The sequence below is a fragment of the Anolis carolinensis genome, unplaced genomic scaffold (assembly GCF_035594765.1).
Source record: "Anolis carolinensis isolate JA03-04 unplaced genomic scaffold, rAnoCar3.1.pri scaffold_11, whole genome shotgun sequence".
In the NCBI taxonomy this organism is placed as follows: Eukaryota; Metazoa; Chordata; class Lepidosauria; order Squamata; family Dactyloidae; genus Anolis; species Anolis carolinensis.
The window spans coordinates 12,984,058-13,005,754 of record NW_026943822.1 but is presented as its reverse complement, the minus strand read 5'-3'; the positions used below and the strand labels follow the sequence as shown (position 1 = coordinate 13,005,754).

Genomic DNA, 21,697 nt, shown 5'->3' with positions numbered 1-21,697 from the left:
TGAGGACACATTTTCTGTGGTTCCAAAGACCGGGATGCAATGGCTTCAAACTACAAAAACTAAACTTTAGGGAGAACTTCCTCATGGCAAGAGCAGTTTGACAGCGGAATATGTTGCAGGATCTTTCGGGCTATGTGGCCATGTTCCAGAAGTATTCTCTCCTGACGTTTCGCCCACATCTATGGCAGGCATCCTCAGAGGTTGTGAGGCATGTAGAAACTAGGCAAAGAAGGTAAATATATATTTGTGGAGAGTCCAGGGTGTGACAAGAGTCCTTTGTCAGTTGGAAGCCAGCGTGAATGTTGAAGTTAGCATTGGAAAGGTTCGTCTCTTGGAATATGTTGCCTCGGAATGTGGAGGAGCCTTCTGCTTTGAAAGGTTTTAAGCAGAGGCTGGGTAGCCATCTGCTGGGTGTGATTTGATAGTGTTCCTCCATTGGACTAAATGGCCCTTGGGGTTTATGGTTCTATGATTCTAGTCAGTGTCTGCTTGGGTTGAATTTTTAAGGCAGTAGCCTACAATTTCCAGGAATCCCAGCCAGTTTACCATCCACAGGTTGAGAACCACTGTTGTAAGGTAAAGAAAAGGATGGGGAAGACTTCATTGGGAAGTAGTGCCTCCCTGGTAACTAGAATCACAAAGCAAAATGTGTTACAGTAGAGTCTCACTTATCCAACACTCGCTTATCCAACATTCTGGATTATCCAACGCATTTTTGTAGTCAATGTTTTCAATAAATCGTGATATTTTGGTGCTAAATTCGTAAATACATTAATTACTAGACATGTCCAAAAATTCGTTTTGAATCGTATATCGGAATTATTTCGGATTGTTCTCGCTTTTTGATACGCATTCTGAGACATTGTCTCACAGCACAACCAGCAATGTAATTCGAACCATTGTTGGCCCATTCTCTAATTGTCTCTTAATGTTTCGTTAATTTTTTCCCCCCAAAAATTTTTAAAATATATTTTAAAAAATATTTTAAAATTTGTTTTTGTTTCTGCAACCTACCTTGAATGGGAGCTTAGCACAGCCTAACATGGCTGCCCCTCCCCGGCCAATCAGAAGCTTCCACGATGGACACAAAGGGTTTTGTCGCTGGTTCTTTCTCTTAGCAAGGGAATTTCTAGTTTTCAAAGTATCTTTGCACTCCTTGCCAGGGCATTGCTTGGTCCATTTCTAATTGAAGGCATTGGGTCGAGGCTTGTGGGATTACATAGTCAGAGACACCATTGATTTCCAGTGTCCTTCTTGCTTACAAATATAGCAAGGGAATTTCTAGTTTTTAAAGTATCTTTGCACAACTTGCAAGGGCATTGCAAATTTGATGAGGATAGCTCAAGAAATGAGGGCGGGAGACCCCTGTAAAAGTCTGTCCCCCCTCGGGTTCCTTTTTTTTTTTTTGGCGATTGCGCATGCGCGTCCGCCATTTTAGAAACATTTAGAATCATTATGAATTTTCGGAAATATCCGAATTTTTTGGGTGAAAAAAATCGGAAATACTTTCTCTATCGAAGCGCCGGCGCCCCGTACTTTAGAAACGAGAACTGAAACATTTCTTTCATTGATCGGACATGCCTAGTAATTACTACATAGCATTACTGCATATTGAACTATTTTTTCTGTCAAATTTGTTGTATAACATGATGTTTTGGTGCTTAATTTGTAAAATCATAACCTAATTTGATGTTTAATAGGCTTTTCCTTAATGCCTCCTTATTATCCAACATATTTGCTTATCCAACGTTCTGACGGCCTGTTTATGTTGGATAAGTGAGACTCTACTGTACATGCACACTGCTTTAAGATCATATTGTAGCAATACATGTTAAAAGAAAACGCTGGGATTCATGCAGACAGAATTAACTGTGTGCCACTTTTAAACCAGCCTGCGGTTTTATTTTTTCACACCCAGGAATGATGTGTCCGCCACAAAAGTCCAGCTTGGTTGGGCTAGAGAAGTGCAAGGAAATCCCCAAGGGCTTCGGAAAGGGCCTAAACAAAACACAGCAGCAGTTTAAGATGGAAGGGTTGATCCCAAGGCACGTTCCAGCTTCCACTGTGTGGTCATAACTTTGTCAGGGCAGCCAAGATGGCACCACATTCTTCTCTAGGAGGACCAGGTTTTACAGATGGCTCCATTCATTGCTGCGGTTGCTCAGTCTGCATTTTGCTTTGCTAAAGAGAAGAAACAAGACTCTCTCTGAAGACCAGGTGCCCTCTAGTGCCTCTCCAAGAATGCACAAGCAAAACTAGTCACCTTAAGCCAGGTAGGTTTCAAAAAATAAAAGGAGTTCTGATCTAAAAGTATTTTCCCCAAGTCTCACACATATGGCTTCAGGTTAACGTCAGCCGGGGAAATAAAGTATTCAGAAGAGGGAATTTCAGCACTCAATACTCAATGCACGCAATACAGGTTGAGCATCCCTTACCTGCATTCCTCAATCAGTTCTGTAGTGGTAGGGAATTCAGTCTGTTCAGCCTCTCTGATAACTCACAGGATCTTCTTATCATCCTTGCAGAGGACTTCAGAAATTATGTTCATAGTACATATACACTGGCTCCCACCCTTGCTTCTTTTAAAAAGCAATTGAAAACTTGGTTCTTTCATTGCGCTTTTGAGTAATTACTCCCTATGACCAAAATTAACTTACATATTTTTCTGCATCATTCTCGGTTCTTATAATAAACTAGCTGTGCCCGGCCACGTGTTGCTGTGGCGAAGTATGGTGGTATGGGAAATAAAGTATCTTATATTATCTGCTTAGAACTGGATTATATGAGGCCCCTTCTACACAGCTGTATAAAATGCAAACTGAAGTGGATTATATGGCAGTGTGGAGTCAAGATAATCCAGTGCAAAGCAGATAATATAAGATTATAAATGGGTTATATAGCTGTGTGGAAGGGCCTTGAGTCTACACTGCCATATAATCCAGTTCAAATCAGATAATCTGTATTTTATAGGCAGTGCGGAAGAGGCCTAACTCTGCCTGTCCCCTGGGCTGAGTGGGTTGCTAGGAGACCAAGTGGGCGGAGCTTAGCCTTCTAACCAGTAGCAATTGGATAAAAACAATTCTTCCTCTCCCTCTAATTAGGACTTTATTTTTCTTTTTGTTGTATGAACGTAGAGGAATGAATGAGGGGTTGTGCTGCCAAGTTTAGTGTTTCTGGGATGTGTAGTTTTGTTGTTTTGTCCTAGGCCGAAATTTCATTACCCTTTTATATATATAGATTGGACATCTATCCCCACCCAACGGTCAAGAAATAGTTTTGTCCTCTGCCCCGAAGCACTTTATAACTTTACTATGGCACTTTAGTTCAATTTGGCCACTCCATACTATCCCCCTCCACCATCCTGGTGGTTCATTGTATTTTATTTTACTTTTACCTACTTTATGTTTTAATGGGCTTTTATGCTTAATGTAATGTATTGTTTGCATAATGTGTTTTTACTGTGTTTTATTCATTATAATATGTTTTAACTGTTGCACTTGTTTACTGTTTTTGGGCCGTTGACCCGTGTTAGCTGCCCTGAGTCCCTGCGGGGAGATAGTGGTGGGGTAGAAAAATAAAGTTACTTACAGTAGAGTCTCACTTATCCAAGCTTCTGGATAATCCAAGCCATTTTTGTAGTCAATGTTTTCAATATATCATGATATTTTGGTGCTAAATTCGTAAATACAGTAATTACAACATAACATTACTGCGTATTGAACTACTTTTTCTGTCAAATTTGTTGTATAACATGATGTTTTGGTGCTTAATTTGTAAAATCATAACCTAATTTGATGTTTAATAGGCTTTTCCTTAATCCCTCCTTATTATCCAAGATATTCGCTTATCCAACATTCTGCCGGCCCGTTTATGTTGGATAAGTGAGACTCTACTGTATATGCAAATATAGGTAAAGGTAAAGGTTTTCCCCTGACATTAAGTCCAGTCGTGACCGACTCTGGGGGTTGGTTCTCATCTCCATTTCTAAGCTGAAGAGCCAGCGTTGTCCATAGACATCTTCAAGGTCATGTGACCGGCATGACTGCATGGAACGCCATTACCTTCCCGCCGGAGCGGTACCTATTGATCTACTCACATTTGCATGTTTTTGAACTGCTAGGTTGGCAGGAGCTAGGGCTAACAGCAGGCGCTCATTCCGCTCCCGGGATTTGATAATAATAATATCCAAGATATTCGCTTATCCAAGATTCTGCCGGCCCGTTTAGCTTGGATAAGTGAGACTCTACTGTACTTACTTCCATTGCTGCACCCAGTTGTAAGAACCAAGATGCAAACAGAACTGTGGAGTGCAATGTATTCTCCTTTCCGCACCACGGCACCACTTTGAACAGGTGCTATTTCCACCTCCTGGCTCAGAACGGTGTCGTATTGCTGTAGAATCCACCACTAACATAAACACAGAGTTACGACTTTCTTTTTGAAAATGCAAGCCATGCATTGTGTAACAATACAGGGCACTTTGACCTTGCAGAGATGTTGGTGGTCAGATTCACAGGTGCACTTGGCCAAAATAAGGACACAAGTCAGATGACAACATGGTTCGAGGAATGGATGCAATGGAAGAATGTCTTTTAGCAGCAAAATCAGAAGAAGAGCCACCCAGGCAAGATCCCAGCGTGGCTATTGCATGCCTTCCGTCCATTTTGGTGACTACGAAGTACCCATCCGCCGGGCACTACCTCCTCTTCCGCATGCAGGCCTCGAGCCTCCCCAGCTCTTCATATGAATGGTAGAAAGTATCAAAGTCTTGGGCGCCCCAGCCGCTCCAGGCAGCCAGGCAACACTCCTTGGCCTCGTTCTGAAAGCAGCACACAACACGCTCCTTAGCCAGGACAGCGGCGTCCACCAGTGACCTGGAAACCAGGAGACGTATTATTTATTTATTTACAGTATTTATATTCCACCCTTCTCACCCCAAAGGGGACTCAGGGCGGATTACAATGAACACATATATGGCAAACATTCAATGCCAACAGACAAACAACATACATTAGACAGACTCAGAGGCATTTTTAACATTTTTCCAGGGGGAGCTGTTGCTTCACCGTCCAGTAGTGGCTGTACTTCCTCATTCCTTTCCTCGTGTTTTGCTGGCAGTTTTATGGTGTTGTAAATTAGCCTCCCGCATAAAGCTTCCCTAAATTTCCCTAATTGACAGGTGTAACTGTCTTTCGGGGCTGCATAGGTCAACAGCAAGCCGGGGCTATTAATGGTCGGAGGCTTAACCCGACCCGGGCTTCAAACTCATGACCTCTCGGTCAATAGTGATTTATTGCAGCTGGTTACTAGCCAGCTGCGCCACAGCCCGGCCTCAATATTAGAGAAACGAATTATGAACACAAAACAAGCAGGAAACTGGGAATGGATTTTGGGTTTTTTTAGATGCTTTGGTGGTGACCTTTTTAAGATGGTGCAAGAAGGCAGCATATCAAAAGTATGCGAAGCCAGAGAGGTAGATGACTAACACTGGCAGGGGCAGCAAGACTTTGAAGTCTCCAAATTATTATTATTATTATTATTGTATGACACAGCAAACAAGATAGATATGCTGGATTTCGTTTCACAAAATCACAAGTCGAACTCTTCCCAAGTGTCTAGGACTGTGTGATGTATTTTATTTATTTATCTATTTGCTACATTTATATGCTGCCCTTCTCACCCCGAAGGGGACTCAGAGCGGCTTACAAATTAAATTTACATACAATATTATATTAGCGTAGTACAATACTGGTAATAAATTACTATATTGTACTGTATCAATATATTGTAATATTATTAGTAATATTACATATAAAATATAATATATAATTAATATTATTATATTGTATTATTAGTATTATATCGTATTACAATATAATATTATGAATATTATATGTATATACAATATATTATTGTAAATTATATTGTATGTGTATATATATATATATATATATATATATATATAGACACACATATATATGTGTGTGTGTGTATATATATAAACATATATATACATATATATAAAACTACCACAGCATGTTATTGCGGGGAGGGGCCTCCAGCTGATGCAAAGAGACAAGATGGAACTCTCTTCATGGCTCCCTATTTTTGGATGATGCGCGCAGATCCCAGTCAGGTGGCCTTTTGCAGTTGACAGATCGTAATTTTGTCAATGTCTATTGTTTCCAAATGCCGGCTGAAATCTTTTGGCATGGCACCCAGTGTGCCCATCACCATCGGGACCACCTGCACTGGTTTCTGCCAGAGTCTTTGAAGTTCAATCTTGAGGTCCTGATAGCGACTGAGTTTTTCCTGTTGTTTTTCGTCAATGCGACTGTCACCTGGGATGGCGACATCAATGATCCAAACCTTTGTCTTTTCCACAACTGTGATGTCTGGTGTGTTGTGTTCCAGAACTTTGTCAGTCTGGATTCAGAAGTCGCACAGTATCTTTGCGTGCTCACTTTCCATTATTATTATTATTATTATTACTATTATTATTATTATTTATACCTTCTTAGGGACTGCAGGGACCTGTCTGCAGGTGGTCTCCCCCATAGTTATTTTTTATTTATTTACAGTATTTATATTCCGCCCTTCTCACCCCGAAGGGGACTCAGGGCGGATCACATTATTGCGCCAAAGTGCTTATGTGTATGTGTGTGTGTAAAAGAAATCCCTTGAAAGATTCTTGCAAAGAAAGAGCTCTGCAAAAAGGGAGCTGATCTTTTTGCAGAGGCAAGCCACGCCTCGAAACAATATATCGGTTTGATTGCAGGTGGCTGAGTTTGTCAGTTGGGATTTGAGCTTGCTGGGAGAGCACAGGAAAAAGAAGGCTCTCTAATAGCTACGGTTAAGTAGCTGATTAATATGCTATGCTGTATATATATTGATGCTGATTGATTAGGTTATTGATCTTATGCAACTATTTTTGGACATTGTATGATTGCAGAACTGTTTTGTATTTCAACTCTACAAGCAAGAGTAAAGTTCCTTTGTTCTTTTAAATTCCTCTGCCTGGTCTGAGTCTTTTGCACATGGTGTTAACTGGGTGCTACTGATTCCACTATACTCTCAACTGGTAACACACATTACACATATAAGGCAAACATTCAATGCCTTAACATAGAACAAAGACAAGACAAACGCGGGGCTCCGAGCTGGCCTCGAACTCATGACCTCTTGGTCAGAGTGATTTGTTGCAGCTGGCTGCAGCTGGTTGCTCAACAGCCTGCGCCACAGCAGGGAAAGGGGAGACCTGGAGAACCAAGGCAAATGGGCTTGCACCAGAGCTGCAAGGAAGGCCTACTTTGGCTTTAATGTGACTCAGGAGCACTTGGAAGCCTGGCTCGACTAGAGATTCCACTCCCAATGGGAGATGCTGAGAATTGGACCCCTTTGCATGGAAAGCCGAGCTACTGGGCCCCTCCCAGGCCTCCCCATTCCTCCTTACTTACCCATAGGCAGCCAGCTCCGCAGCCTTCAACACAGCAATGACTCTGCCCCGCTGAGAAGTGGCTTCTTTCTCCAGGCCAATCACAATGATATCTCCTCCTCGCCTGGAAAGGGAAAGCAATAGCGTTTCCATCACCCGTCACACCAGCTCAGCAGGAAGAAAAGGGAATGCTTTCCCAAAGTTCAGCAGAACCGCTGAAATATTTCTCATTCAAAACCATTGGGGGGGGGGGGGGGGAGGAATGAAAGGTCTAATTCTCAAACAAGTCTTGCCATTCTGTTTTTTTTTTCTTTGCAAGAGGGAATTCCAGTGCAATTTGATTTTCAAAGAAGAGAGGAAAAGGGAGGAGTGAATGTGGAATGTGGAAGTATCTCTTATCCCCCCAGAACAGATTGCAGCGTATTGATGGGGCTTTTGAGGGGACTCAACTGGGGACGGATTTGTACAGCCAGTTTTGGAGATCCTTTCATAAGCTCTGGGAAGGAGGCCTTTTTTGGCCTCCAAAGCCTAAAGAGCTACTTACTTACAGCAGATGCAGAACATAAATGACATTGCAAGAACAAGACCCTGGCACAAAGCCACCTCTGTCTCCATACCAAGATTGGAAGCAACATTAGAGGGGTCAGTAATATCAAAGAACATCAAAGTACGTTTTTAAGGTTCTATAATGTGTTTTAACAATGTTATTAATTGATCTGTTTATATTGTTTTGTTTTTATGATTGCATTCTGGGCATTAAATTTTGCCAATTTTTGTAAGCCACCCTGAGTCCCCTCGGGTGAGAAGGGCGGGGTATAAATGTTGTAAATAAATAAATAAATTTACATCCTCTTCATCCAATGTGATACATGCCACCCAGTGCCAGCAATACCCTTCTGCCCTAGACAATAGAACATTTTAACCTTCCTGGACACACATTAATGCATTTGCAGATGGTAGTATTTAATTGTTGGCACAGTGTGTTAAAGCACTGAGCTGCTGAACTTGCAGACCAAAAAGTAGTGGGTTAAAATCCCGGGAGCGGAATGAGCGCCCGCTGTTAGCCCCAGCTCCTACCAACCTAGCAGTTCGAAAACATGCCAATGTGAGTAGATCAATAGGTACCACTCCGGCGGGAAGGTAACGGCGCTCCATGCAGTCATGCTGGCCACATGACCTTGGAGGTGTCTACGGACAACACTGGCTCTTCAGCCTAGAAATGGAGATGAGCACCAACCCCCAGAGTCGGTCACAACTGGTCTTAACATCAGGGGAAACCCTTTACCTTTACCTCTAGTCTTTGACCAAGGAATTATAAAGGAAGTCTAGACAGAGAAACACAACTTATTCCAATCCGCAAACATAAGACACTATGTATATTAATGCAAGCGTCTTTGTTACCACACTACAACCTGTCCAAGAACGTACTTTATGCACAGGAAAATAAGGGCCCTTCCACACTGCCCTTTATCCCAGGATCTGATCCCAGATTATCTGCTTTAAACTGAAATAGGAGTTCCTACTGCCAGATAACCAGGCCCGGGCTGTGGCGCAAGCTGGTGAGCAGCCAGCTGCAGCCAGCTGAGACCAATCACTCTGACTAAGAGGTCATGAGTTCGAGGCCAGCTCGGAGCCTGCGTTTGTCTTTGTCCTATGTCAAGGCATTGAATGTTTGCCTTATATGTGTAATGTGATCCGCCCTGAGTCCCCTTCGGGTTGATAAGGGCGGAATATAAATACAGTAGAGTCTCACTTATCCAACATAAACGGGCCGGCAGAATGTTGGATAAGCAAATATGTTGGATAATAAGGAGGGTTTAAGGAAAACACTATTAAACATCAAATTAGGTTATGATTTTACAAATTAAGCACCAAAACATCATGTTATACAACAAATTTGACAGAAAAAGTAGTTCAATACACAGTAATGCTATGTAGTAATTACTGTATTTACTAATTTAGCACCAAAATATCATGATGTATTGAAAACATTGACTACAAAAATGCATTGGATAATCCAGAATGTTGGATAAGCGAGTGTTGGATAAGTGAGACTCTACTGTACTGTAAATAAATAAATAAATAAACAAACAAACAGAAAATCTGGGATCCTTGGATAAAAAGGCAGTGTGGCAGGGCCCTCTGAGTATGATTCTGAATTTAGGAAGTCAGCCCTTCAAAGTTGTTTACATAGTGACAGAAGTATAAAGAGGATGACTTTTTGAAGCAGCTTTCATGTGGCCAAAGCCACTTACCTGGGGATCCATATGAGGTCTTTCACAGGGAGGATTCTCACGGCTTGCAGGGAACTAATGCCATCACCGGTCGGTGCCAAATCCTCTCCAGGCCTCCCCAGGGGAAGAAGATTTTGCTCCTGGGTCTTGTCCGGTTCCTCACCATCTGTTGAGAAAGGCACACCGGAAGAGCTTGTGGGGGAGCTTGGCAGGCTTGAGAAGGATCTCGCCGTCTGGTTGGCGGGTGACGGCAAGGACGAGTGAGAGGACACTGAGCAGTAGTCCGTCAGGGAGTCCTGATGGTTGAGTATTTGGATCCCCAGCTCTTGGCTTTGCAGAATGTCCATGCCTGCTAGAGAGCTGCTCTCCGGAGCCAACGCGGAGGGAATAGAGTCAGGCAGCGGCTGAAGGGTGAACATGTCTCGCAAAGGGCTTTGGTCCCCACAGAAATAGCGGGCACAGAGCTGGTAGCTGGCAGTGTGGTACATCACCAGGAAATTGGTTGCCTCGTCCAGGCACCAGGCCACCTCCTCCCCACTGCACTCCGAGCTGCACGCTATGGAAACAACCACGGAGGGAGGGCAGTAGGGCTCCAGCCGCCTGGTGATCTCCATGGCCGCACAGTCAATGACCAGCAGGCCGGGCCCATTGCTGTACCAGACTTCTGTCCCGTTGTTCGCTGTCTCCATCACCCTCACAGGGTAGGGATTCTGGCGGGGGTCATCATCACTGATCCGGAACCTGGAGCGGTTAGCCGTGTGGGAGCACAGGTAGCGACAGCTCTCCTCCGGGACGCCTTGCGACTCGTGGAAAATAGCTATGAGACCATCTGACAAGCCAGCCAACACCAGATAAGAGTTCTAAAAGTGGAAAAGAGTGGGCAAATAACTCTCTCTTTTGCATACATCTCTATATATAAAAGGGTAATGAAATTTCGGCCTAGGACAAAACAACAAAACTACACATCCCAGAAATACTAAACTTGGCAGCACAACCCCTCATCCATGCCTCTACGTACATACAACAAAAAGAAAAACAAAGTCCTAATTAGAGGGAGAGGAATAATTGTTTTTATCCAATTGCTGCCAGTTAGAAGGCTAAGCTCCGCCCACTTGGTCTCCTAGCAACCCACTCAGCCCGGGGGACAGGCAGAGATAGGTCTCACTTCCACACTGCCTATAAGATACAGATTACCTGATTTGAACTGGATTATATGGCAGTGTAGACTCAAGGCCCTTCCACACAACTATATAACCCATTTATAATATTATATTATCTCCTTTGAACTGGATTATCTTGACTCCACACTGCCATATAATCCGCTTCAGTGTGCAGTCGGACACAACTGGAGTTAATGTCAGGAGAAAACCTTTACCCTTTACCTTCACTTCCACCAATTCCTCAATACTTTATTTCCCATACCACCAGACTTCGCCACAGCAACGCGTGGCCGGGCACAGCTAGTTTATATATATAGAGAGAGATTATCATTATATCATTCTATTATTATTCTATTATTATTGTAGTATATTATCATATTATTACTATTATATTATTATTCATTACTCATGACTCATGACTTGCAGGGGGTTGGATTGGATGGCCCATGAGGTCTCTTCCAACTCTACGATTCTATGATTCTATCTTGATAGATACCCAGACTGAAAGGAACCAAATTCAAACCCCAGGAGCAGTGTGAGCGGCCGCTGTTAGCTCCAGCTTATGCCAACCTAGCAGTTCGAAAACATGCAAATGCTAATGTGAGTAGATCAATAGGTACCGCTCCGGCGGGAAGGTAACGGCACTCCATGCAGTCATGCCGGCCACATGACCTTGGAGGTGTCTACGGACAACGCCGGCTCTTCGGCTTAGAAACTGAGATGAGCACCAACCCCCAGAGTCAGACATGACTGGACTTAATGTCAGGGGAAAACTTTACCTTTAGATACCTTTAGATACCCAGAAACATCCTGCAGCAGAGTTTTCCAAACTCTGTGTCCTGACATGTTAGGGGCCAGGCTGTGGCACAGGCTGTTGAGCAGCTGCAATAAATCACTCTGACCATGAGGTCATGAGTTCGAGCACCCGTCAATTAAAAATAAAAAATAGCCCCTACTCGTTGCTGACCTAGCAACCCAAAAGATAGTTGCATCTATCAAGTAGGAAATAAGGTACCACTTATAAAAAAAAGTGGGGAGGCAAGTTTAACTAATTTAAAACGTTGGAATGAGGAAGTGAGGAAGTGCCATCAGAGTGGATGATGAAGCAGCTGCTCCCCCCTGTGGGCAGAATCGAACATCCCCTCAGGGAAGGTTAAATTGCCTCTGCGTCTGTCTCTGTCTCAGGTCTATGTTTATATGGGCATTGTATGTTTGCCCTATATATATATATAATGTGATCCGCCCTGAGTCCCCTTTGGGGTGAGAAGGGCGGAATATAAATACTGTAAATAAAATAAATAAATAAATAAATAGTGTATATCAGCTGAAGTGTGTGTTGCGTGAAGGTAGCAAGAAATGACAAAACTTTTGGAAATGTGTGTTATTATCTTACAACTCATATATTTAAAAATAAATAAAAACCAGAGTACTATTATTTTTCGGAACACCTATACATTATTAGGAGCCACCGGTGGCACAGCATGTTAAAGCGCTGAGCTGCTGAACTTGCAGACTGAAAGGTCACAGGTTCGAATCCAGGGAGCTGAGTGAGCGCCCGCTGTTAGCTCCAGCTTCTGCCAACCTAGCAGTTTGAAAACATGCAAATGTGAGTAGATCAATAGGTACCGCTCCAGCGAATAGTAACAGCGCTCCATGCAGTCATGCCAGCTACATGACCTTGGACGTGTCTATGGACAACGCCGGCTCTTCGGCTTAGAAAAGGAGATGAGCATCAACCCCAGAGTTGGACATGACTGGACTTAACGTCAGGGGAAACCTTTACCTTTACTATACTGTATTAATGGCCCAACTTACCTTTTTTGCAATGGGTACTGCAAGGAAACAGGTGACAACTGCTGGAGTGTCGACACCTTTTTGAGGATCCTTCAGAGGACACATGCCGTGTAAACCAAACACGTAAATCTTCTGATCCTATAGAAGAGCAAAAGAAAGAAACCTAACGTCAATAGGTATATCCATGTGGCCACAAACAGAAGGAATGTGCAAGAAAACAGTGCATGCACATGTATCAGAAATCAGGATATTAAGACAAAAGCTTAGTCTTTTGTCTATTTATTTTTTCAGAAAGGTATTTCTCGATTTATCTTGGAGGAAGTAATCCTTCTGATATGTCACAGCATTTGACTCATTGTGACCAAGCACTCAAAAGGATGAATCTCCATGGATTCAACCCAGGAATGAATGGGAAATCTCATTGTTTCACTGGTGAAACAGCTAAGATCTGGTTTCCATAGTCTCTTCAGAGAATAACATCATATATTTATTTTATTTATTTACTATATTTATACCCCGCTCTTCTCACCCCACAGGGGACTCAGAGCGGCTTACAGATTATGCAAAATTCAATGCCGCGTTATACATAGAAATAATAAATGTATATATATTTGGAGATGACATGAGTCACAAGCAAAAAGAAATGGAAGTTTGGCTATCAGATGGAAGCATTGGTTCTGCTGTACCTCCGAAATCAAACAAACTTTGTAAATTTGATGCCAGGACTGCCGTTGTGTCAACCAGAACAGTCACACAATAGAAATACCTCTGTGGCTGTCCATAGGGAGCTCTGGACTTTCAGCTGGCAGCACAGCTTCATTCCCGGGCAGCTCATCTTTGCAACTTCTATCAGTCCTTTCTCTGTATTCACAACAGTATAGTTTCTGGAATCAGGAAACAGAACTCATTTTAACAGCCTTGACTCACAAGTGGCCTCAGCAAGAAGCAAGGAAGGAAAAGTCGGATATGTATCGCTCTGAATACTCCTCCGTGGGTCTCAGAATACTCTAGGGCCCCATCTACATTATAATGCCATTCAATCTGCATTATAGGAGTCTACGCTGACCATATACAGAAGTTCAATCTGAATTATGTGAGTCTGCACTGACCATATAATGCAGTTCAATTCTGCAGTATAGGAGTCTACACTGGCCATATAATGCATTTCAATCTTCATTATAGGAGTCTACGCTGACCATATAATGCAGTTCAAGCTGCATTATATGAGTCTACACTGACCATATAAAGCAGTTCAATCTGAATTATGTGAGTCTACACTGACCATATAATGCAGTTCAATCTGCATTATGTGAGTCTACACTGACCATATAATGCAGTTCAATCTGTATTATAGGAGTCTACATTGACCATATTATGAGTCTACACTGACCATATAATGCAGTTCGATCTGCATTATGTGAGTCTACACTGACCATATAAAGCAGTTCAATCTGAATTATGTGAGTCTCCACTGACCATATAATGCAGTTCAATCTTCATTATAGGAGTCTACACTGACCATATAATGGAGTTCGATCTACATTATGTGAGTCTACACTGACCATATAATGCAGTTCAATCTACATTATGTGAGTCTACACTGACCATATAATGCAGTTCAATCTGCATTATGTGAGTCTACGCTGACCATATAATGCAGTTCAATCTGTATTACAGGAGTCTACATTGACCATATTATGAGTCTACACTGACGATATAATGCAGTTCAATCTGAATTATGTGAGTCTACACTGACCATATAATGCAGTTCAATCTTCATTATAGGAGTCTACACTGACCATATAATGGAGTTCGATCTGTGTTATAGGAGTCTACATTGACCATATTATGAGTCTACACTGACCATATAATGCAGTTCGATCTGCATTATGTGAGTCTACACTGACCATATAATGCAGTTCGATCTGCATTATGTGAGTCTACATGGACCATATAATGCAGTTCAAACTGGATTATAGGAATCTACACTGAGCATATCATGCAGATCAATCTACATTATATGGCAGTGCAGGTGTGGCTTAGGTTACATGGGAGCGAAAAGGTGAGATATAAATGCAATCAATGAGAGAGATCTTTTTCACTATATTCTCTGGCAAGACTGCCTAAAAATCATAGCAATAACAACAACTGTTGTTATTATTTTTCCTTATATCTGATTTTTCTCCCGGTTCAATGAAGCTTAAAAATACGCCAAACAGGGCGTGCTTTGCCTCCTTTGCCCACAGCAGCAGAGCCTAAGGAGAAGCCACGCTCATCATTCTATCTGAACACAGCAAGGAAAGTTTTTAAACAATGACACATGCGCGGTTTTCCACGGAGGGACTGAGACTTTGTTTTGCCATTATTCACAATACAATAACCACTTGTGTTTGCAGTGAAAGCCACAGAGCATTCATAAATGGATCATTAATGCTGGACCTCTTTACCAGTTTGAGTACATTTAAAGATTTGAAGCAGATGTGCCTCTTTGTTGTTGTTACTCTCCTGCTGCAAACACACAGCACAAGACTGCCACCCAGATACTTGAAATTAACATCGCAAAAAGAAACAAATGTCCATCATCAGCATGTGCTGTCTTTCCGTGACATGTATCACATGCATTTCTGTGATTGGAATATACTGTATATACTCGAGTATAAGCCTAGTTTTTCAGCCCTATTTTAAGACTGAAAAAGCCCCCCTCGGCTTATATAATCGGGTGAGGGTCCTGGTTGGCTTATATTTGGGTCAGCTTATACTTGAAAATATATGGTACATTTATTATTTTTCTCTATTATTATTGGCATTATTACATTTATTTTTTTCTCTGTTATGTTATGTGTGTGTGTGTGTGTGTGTGTGTGCGCATATATATATATATATGGTAGATATAGTATCATAGATTTGGAAGGAACCTCCAATGGTCATCCAATTCAGCCCTGTTATTAATTGGAGTTGTTTGTAAGTCACATGTTGTTAACTCAGGGACTGCATGTATCTATATATATAAAAGGGTAATGAAATTTTGGCCTAGGACAAAACAACAAAACTACACATCCCAGAAACACTAAACTTGGCAGCACAACCCCTCATCCATGCCTCTATGTTCATACAACAAAAAGAAAAGAAAAATAAAGTCCCAATTAGAGGGAGGGGAAGAATTGTTTTTATCCAATTGCTGCCAGTTAGAAGGCTAAGCGCCGCCCACTTGGTCTCCTAGAAACCCACTCAGCCCAGGGGACAGGCAGAGTTAGGCCTCACTTTAGGCCTCTTCCACACTGCCTATAAAATACAGATTATCTGATTTGAACTGGATTATATGGCAGTGTAGACTCAAGGTCCTTCCACAGAGCTATGTAATCCATTTATAATGGACTTAATGTAAGGTAAAACCTTTACCTTAACTACTACCAATTCCTCAATACTTTATTTCCCATACCACCATACTTCGCCAAAGCAACGCGTGGCCGGGCACAGCTAGTATAAGTTAAAGGACATGAGCAACAGGCTCTTTTGTGCTGCATGGAAGAAGACAGAAAGGACTCAAAACACTTGCCTGGTGTCTTCCTTCCCATCCCAGAACACAACGGTGTTCTCTTCTCCTTGGGAAGAGAAGAAGGACGACTGTTCCCCACATGGCAGCAGGTACAGGAAGGTCGCAAAGGCAGGGTCTTTCATCCTTCCTACCACAGCAGTGGCCAGTGGGCGCTGGAGCAAAGAGAGAAGAGCAGCCTTGATGCACGCGCATGTATTCCGGGTAGATGTGGAGAAATGTTCGCCACCTTGAGTCCCCACATGGGGAGAAAGGCGGGATATACATAAAGGTAATAATAATAATCATTATCATCATCGGTTTTATTTACATCCCACCCCCACTCCCAGATGGGACTGAGCGAGGCTTACAGCAAGTACCAGTTAAAACAATACAAAAAACAATAGTACAGACCGCATATACTCAAATATAAGCTGATCCAGAAAAAAGCCAAGGCACCGAATTTTTTCACAAAAACTGGGAAAACTTATTGACTCGAGTATAAGCCGAGGGTGGGAAATGCAGCAGCTACTGGTCAATTTCAAAATAAAAATAGGCCGGGGCTAGGCTGTGGCGCAGGCTGGTGAGCAGCCTGCTGCAATAAATCACTCTGACCATGAGGTCATGAGTTCAAGGCCAGCCCGTGGTGGGGTGAGCGCCCGTCAATTAAAAAATGAAAAATATTTATTTATTTATTATTTATTACATCATTTCTACCCCGCCCTTCTCACCCATCAGGGGACTCAGGGCGGCTTACAATATACATCAGAAACACAGTTTACATCAGATTAAAAGTCATTTAATTACAATTAAAAATTAAAATATAAATTAAAAACCAGCATAATTATACATCTAAATATACATTTCAGGTGCAAATAGCCCCTGCTCGTTGCTGACCTAGCAACCCGAAAGATAGTTGCATCTATCAAGTAGGAAATAAGGTACCACTTATAAAGTGGGGAGGCAAATTTAACTAATTTACGACATTGGAATGAGGAAGTGCCGTCACAGTGGATGATGAAGCAGCTGCTCCCCCCGTGGCCAGAATCGAACATCCCCTCAGAAGGTTAAATTGCCTCTGCGTTTGTCTCTGTCTCAGTTCTATGTGTATATGGGCATTGAATGTTTGCCCTATGTGTGTTATAATGTGATCCGCCCTGAGAAGGGTGAGAAGGGCGGAATATAAATACTGTAAATAAATAAATAAATACATTAACTGAGGCATCAGTAGGTTAAATGTTTTTGAATATTGACCGTATTTCAAAGAAAAACAGTAAACTAGCTCTGTAAGTGGAAAAGTAGGGTAAACAAAAACAATATGGTATCAATAAACATTATTAACAATAACTTAATAAAAATACATTGCAAGCAACAACCTCCAGGCTCCACTGCCTGGCTTGACCTTGATCCCATTATAAGCCGAGGGAAGCTTTTTAAGCTAAAAAAAAAAAAGGGCTGAAAATCTCGGCTCATCTTCAAGAATATACGGTAGGTCAAATTAACATGTATGTTGTTTTATTCACTTTTATTTCACCTCTATGCCCCCCCGCCCCCGAGCTATTTCAATTTACTGTATATACCCGAGTATAAGCCTAGTTTTTCAGTCCTCTTTTTAAGACTGAAAAAGCCCCCCTCAGCTTATACTCGGGTGAGGGTCCTGGTTGGCTTATATTTGGGTCAGCTTATACTCGAGAATATATGGTACATTTATTATTTTTCTCTGTTATTGGTATTATTATTGTTGCTACTATTACATTTATTTTACTCTATTTTTATTAATATTATTAATTATTATTATTATTGCATTTGTTATTTTACTCTACTCATCAAAGTCATTTTCCTTCCATACTCCTTTCCTAACTCTTAACCTGCATGCCAACTTATCGTTTATTGCTAATTTCCATAGTTCTTTATACCATTCTTCCATTTGTATGTTTATTTTACCTTTCCAGTTCCTTGCTATCAACAACCTTGCTGCAGTTAACATATTATTTATTGCATCCTTCTCTATTTTTTTTTTACAAATTCTTGACATTATATGATAACAACAATGCAATACCTGCACTTTTTCCTATCTTCTTATCCATTATAGCAGGGGTCCCCAAACTAAGGCCCGGGGGCTGGATGCGGCCCATCGAAGCCATTTATCCAGCCCCCATGGCACAAGGGCAGAAGGGGGTTGGGCTAAATGACCCAAGAGGTCTCTTTTTCTCTTATAACCCATTATTATTATTATTATTATTATTATTATTATTATTATTATTATTATTATTATCACAACAAGATGAGTCCACAGCAGACACTCTGCTGGCTGTTGAATTGGATCCCACGTCGGACACTTCCCAAGTGTCTAGGACTGTGTGATGTATCGGCGAATAATGTGCACAGATCCCAGTAAGGTGGCCTTCTGCAGCTGGCAGGTGGGGATTTTGTCTGCGCCGATTGTGTTTAAGTGCAGGCCAAGGCCTTTAGGCACTGCACCCAGTGTGCTGATCACCACTGGGACCACCTTGACTGGCTTGTGCCAGAGTCTTTGTAATTCGATCTTTAAATCCTCATATCGTGTCAGCTTTTCCAGTTGTTTCTTCTCAATCCTGCTGTCACCTGGGATTGCAACATCGAAAATCTATACTTTGTTTTTTAACACGATTGTGAGGTCAGGAGTATTGTGTTCCAAAACCCTTTATTATTATTATTATTATTATTATTATTATTATTATTATTATTATTATTATTTTATTATGACACAGCAAACAAGATAGATATTAACATTATTATTATTATTATTATTATTATTATTATTATTATTATTATTATTATTATTAACATTGAGGCTGGGTGGCCATCTGTCAGGGGTGCTTTGCTTGTGCTTTTGGTGCACAGAGGCAGAAGGGGATTGGACTAAATGGCCCAAGGGGTCTCTGCCAACCCTCTTATTGTTGTTGTTGTTATTATTAATAATTATTATTATTGCTCGGTGGCCAACCATAGTCCGGCCCTCCAATGGTCCGAAGGATTGTGAACTGGCCCCCTGTTTAAAAAGTTTGGGGACTTATAGCTTCTATTTCTCTAAATACCTTCCCCCAAAATAGATTTTGCCTTAAGGGCCTGCTTCACCTGTCTTCTGCTAGCGTACCTTTTCGGGCTTGGTGTCCCAGCACTCCACCATCAAGGCCTGCATTCGGTGGAACTGGACCTCTTCCGAACGGCCCAGGACAGGCCGGATCCCCTTGGAGAGCTTCTTTGCGATCTGGAGCTGATGCTGCCCAAGGACAGGTCGCTGCCCAGACAACAGCTCATAGAGCACCATGCCATAGGAAAACATGTCAACCTGGGGGCAAGCCCAACGGAGGAGAGAGAAAGAACAGAGAGAGACCATTTAATGCGTATCCCAGGCTTCTGGTTTCTTAACACATTCCCTGTTAGGCTGAACGCCATTTTCCCTTTTTACTTCCAAGGGTTGAACTACCAATGACGGCAAAAATCCAACCAAAGTTCACAGAATCATAGAATCATAGAATAGTAGAGTTGGAAGAGACCTCATGGGCCATCCAGTCCAACCCCCTGCCAAGAAGCAGGAAATCGCATTCAAAGCACCCCCGACAGATGGCCATCCGGCCTCTGCTTAAAAGCCTCCAAAGAAGGAGCCTCCATAATCATAGAATAACAGAGCTGGACAAGACGACATAGGCCATCTAGTCCAACCCCCTTTGGCCATGCAGGAAAGCCATCATGACAGAACATAGATTCATAGAATTATCGAGTTGGAAGGGACTTCTGAAAGCCAACCAACCCAACCCCCTGCCATGCAGTAAAAGAACAATCAAAGCATACCCAACAGATGGCCAGCCAGCAGTCTGAATTTAGTTTACTTTCTCATTGTAACTTCAATAAATCAGTACAGTGTGAACATCCCTTCTCCAAAACACTTGGGACCAGAAGTGTTTCAGAGCTTGTATTTCCTTCTTTCCCCTGATTTTAGAATATCTATATTTGCATATACATGTATATTGACATATCCTGAATTCACATATGAGCACCTTATACATATAACCGGAAGGTAACTTTATACAATATAACTAGGTCAATGATGGGCAAGCTTTTGTGCTTGGTGTGTCAAAATTCACCAAAAAACCTAGCATGACTTGGGTGGTGTGTCACTTTGAGAGAAAAAAAAATGTATAATTGTAATATATGTATAGTTTAAATAACAAAAATGTATAATTGTAATATATAACTGTATTTAATAAATCAAATACTATTTACTACCTTTATTTCCATGTACAACAATCTATGGTACCTCTTGCAGTTTCCACACTGATTTCTCTCTATTCCAGTTTCAATGTAGTCATGAATAGTGAATAATATAATAGTAATAATATGATAATATACTACAATAATAATAGAATAATAATAGAATGATAATGTGCATAACTCCCACGGAGTAAACAACAAAACCACTGGACCAAATCACACCAAATTTGGCCACAAAAGACATAGTCATCCAATCAATCTGCAGGCGGCAGCGTGTCAGCAAAAATGGCTAGGCGTTTCAGTGCTGACACGCATGTCATAGGTTGGACATCACTGAACTACATGCATGAAACCAAGTTTGTATCTGCTGAGCCATCCGAAGGCAAAGTGGTCGCTCTCTCAGCCTCTCATTCGGAATAGTTAGTGGGAGTTTTAGAGCTAATTTAGCGTAATGAGGATGTGCTGAATCACAGCCTTGGCTTGTGTTTTAGTTGTGATTCTCTGCCTCGTCAATGTACCTTTTCATCATAGACAATCCGGGGCCGTATTTCCGGGGCTTGGTAGCCGGGCGTCCCCTCCACGCCGAGCGCCCCTTCGTGGAAGGACTGCCGGGAAATCCCATAGTCCGACAGTTTGATATTGATGCTCTCCTCCACCGCCAGAGACCACACCAGGATGTTGTCGGACTTCAAGTCACAGAAAATGATGCTCTTCTTATGGAGGTAGGCCAGGCCAGCTGCAATCTGGTATGCCGCTTTCAGGGTCAACATGCGCCCTAGCGGCACAAAAGATGCTCCTGGAAGGAGAGAGAGCAGAAAATGATACCAAGTTCAGGACACACTTCCTCGGCTGCCATTGTTTTGGAGAGAAGCAAGGTACAATGGAAACAACACTATGTCACAAAATTTGAAACGTTTTCTGTTCCTGGATTGAAAGTGTTATTTCCTGTTTCATTGAAAGGAACTGTTCAACTACAGAAACTTTGTTTTTGTGGCTGCTACAAAGTTGGTCAAATTGGTTGAGTCTCTATGACAATGATGGGCAACCTTTTGTGCTTGGTGTGTCAAAATTCACCAAAAAAAAAAACAACCTAGCATGACTTGGGTGGTGTGTCACTTCGAGAAAAAAACAATAATTTTGCAATATGTATCGTTTAAATAACAAAAATGTATAATCTATATATATAAAATGTTGTTCATACAACAAAAATAAAAGAAAAATAAAGTCCTAATTAGAGGGAGAGGAAGAATTGTTTTTATCCAATTGCTACCAGTTAGAAGGCTAAGCT

At 41.8% G+C, this 21,697-nt stretch overlaps 1 protein-coding gene across 3 annotated transcripts in view; it reads right to left on the bottom strand.

Annotated features, from left to right (window-relative positions):
- Nucleotides 1–3,448: 3,448 nt before the first annotated feature.
- Nucleotides 3,449–21,697, bottom strand: part of lrrk1 (leucine rich repeat kinase 1) — a 101,760-nt gene continuing 83,511 nt past the window's right edge. For all 3 annotated transcript variants that reach the window (XM_062963002.1, XM_062963003.1, XM_062963004.1), the window contains 8 exons: nucleotides 20,928–21,205; nucleotides 19,292–19,486; nucleotides 16,180–16,331; nucleotides 13,390–13,507; nucleotides 12,645–12,761; nucleotides 9,691–10,529; nucleotides 7,458–7,559; nucleotides 3,449–4,874 (listed from right to left, as the gene is read on the bottom strand). In XM_062963002.1, coding sequence (XP_062819072.1) covers nucleotides 4,697–4,874; nucleotides 7,458–7,559; nucleotides 9,691–10,529; nucleotides 12,645–12,761; nucleotides 13,390–13,507; nucleotides 16,180–16,331; nucleotides 19,292–19,486; nucleotides 20,928–21,205 — 1,979 coding nt within the window. In that variant the 3' untranslated portion in view covers nucleotides 3,449–4,696. The remainder of the gene's footprint in view (nucleotides 4,875–7,457; nucleotides 7,560–9,690; nucleotides 10,530–12,644; nucleotides 12,762–13,389; nucleotides 13,508–16,179; nucleotides 16,332–19,291; nucleotides 19,487–20,927; nucleotides 21,206–21,697) is intronic.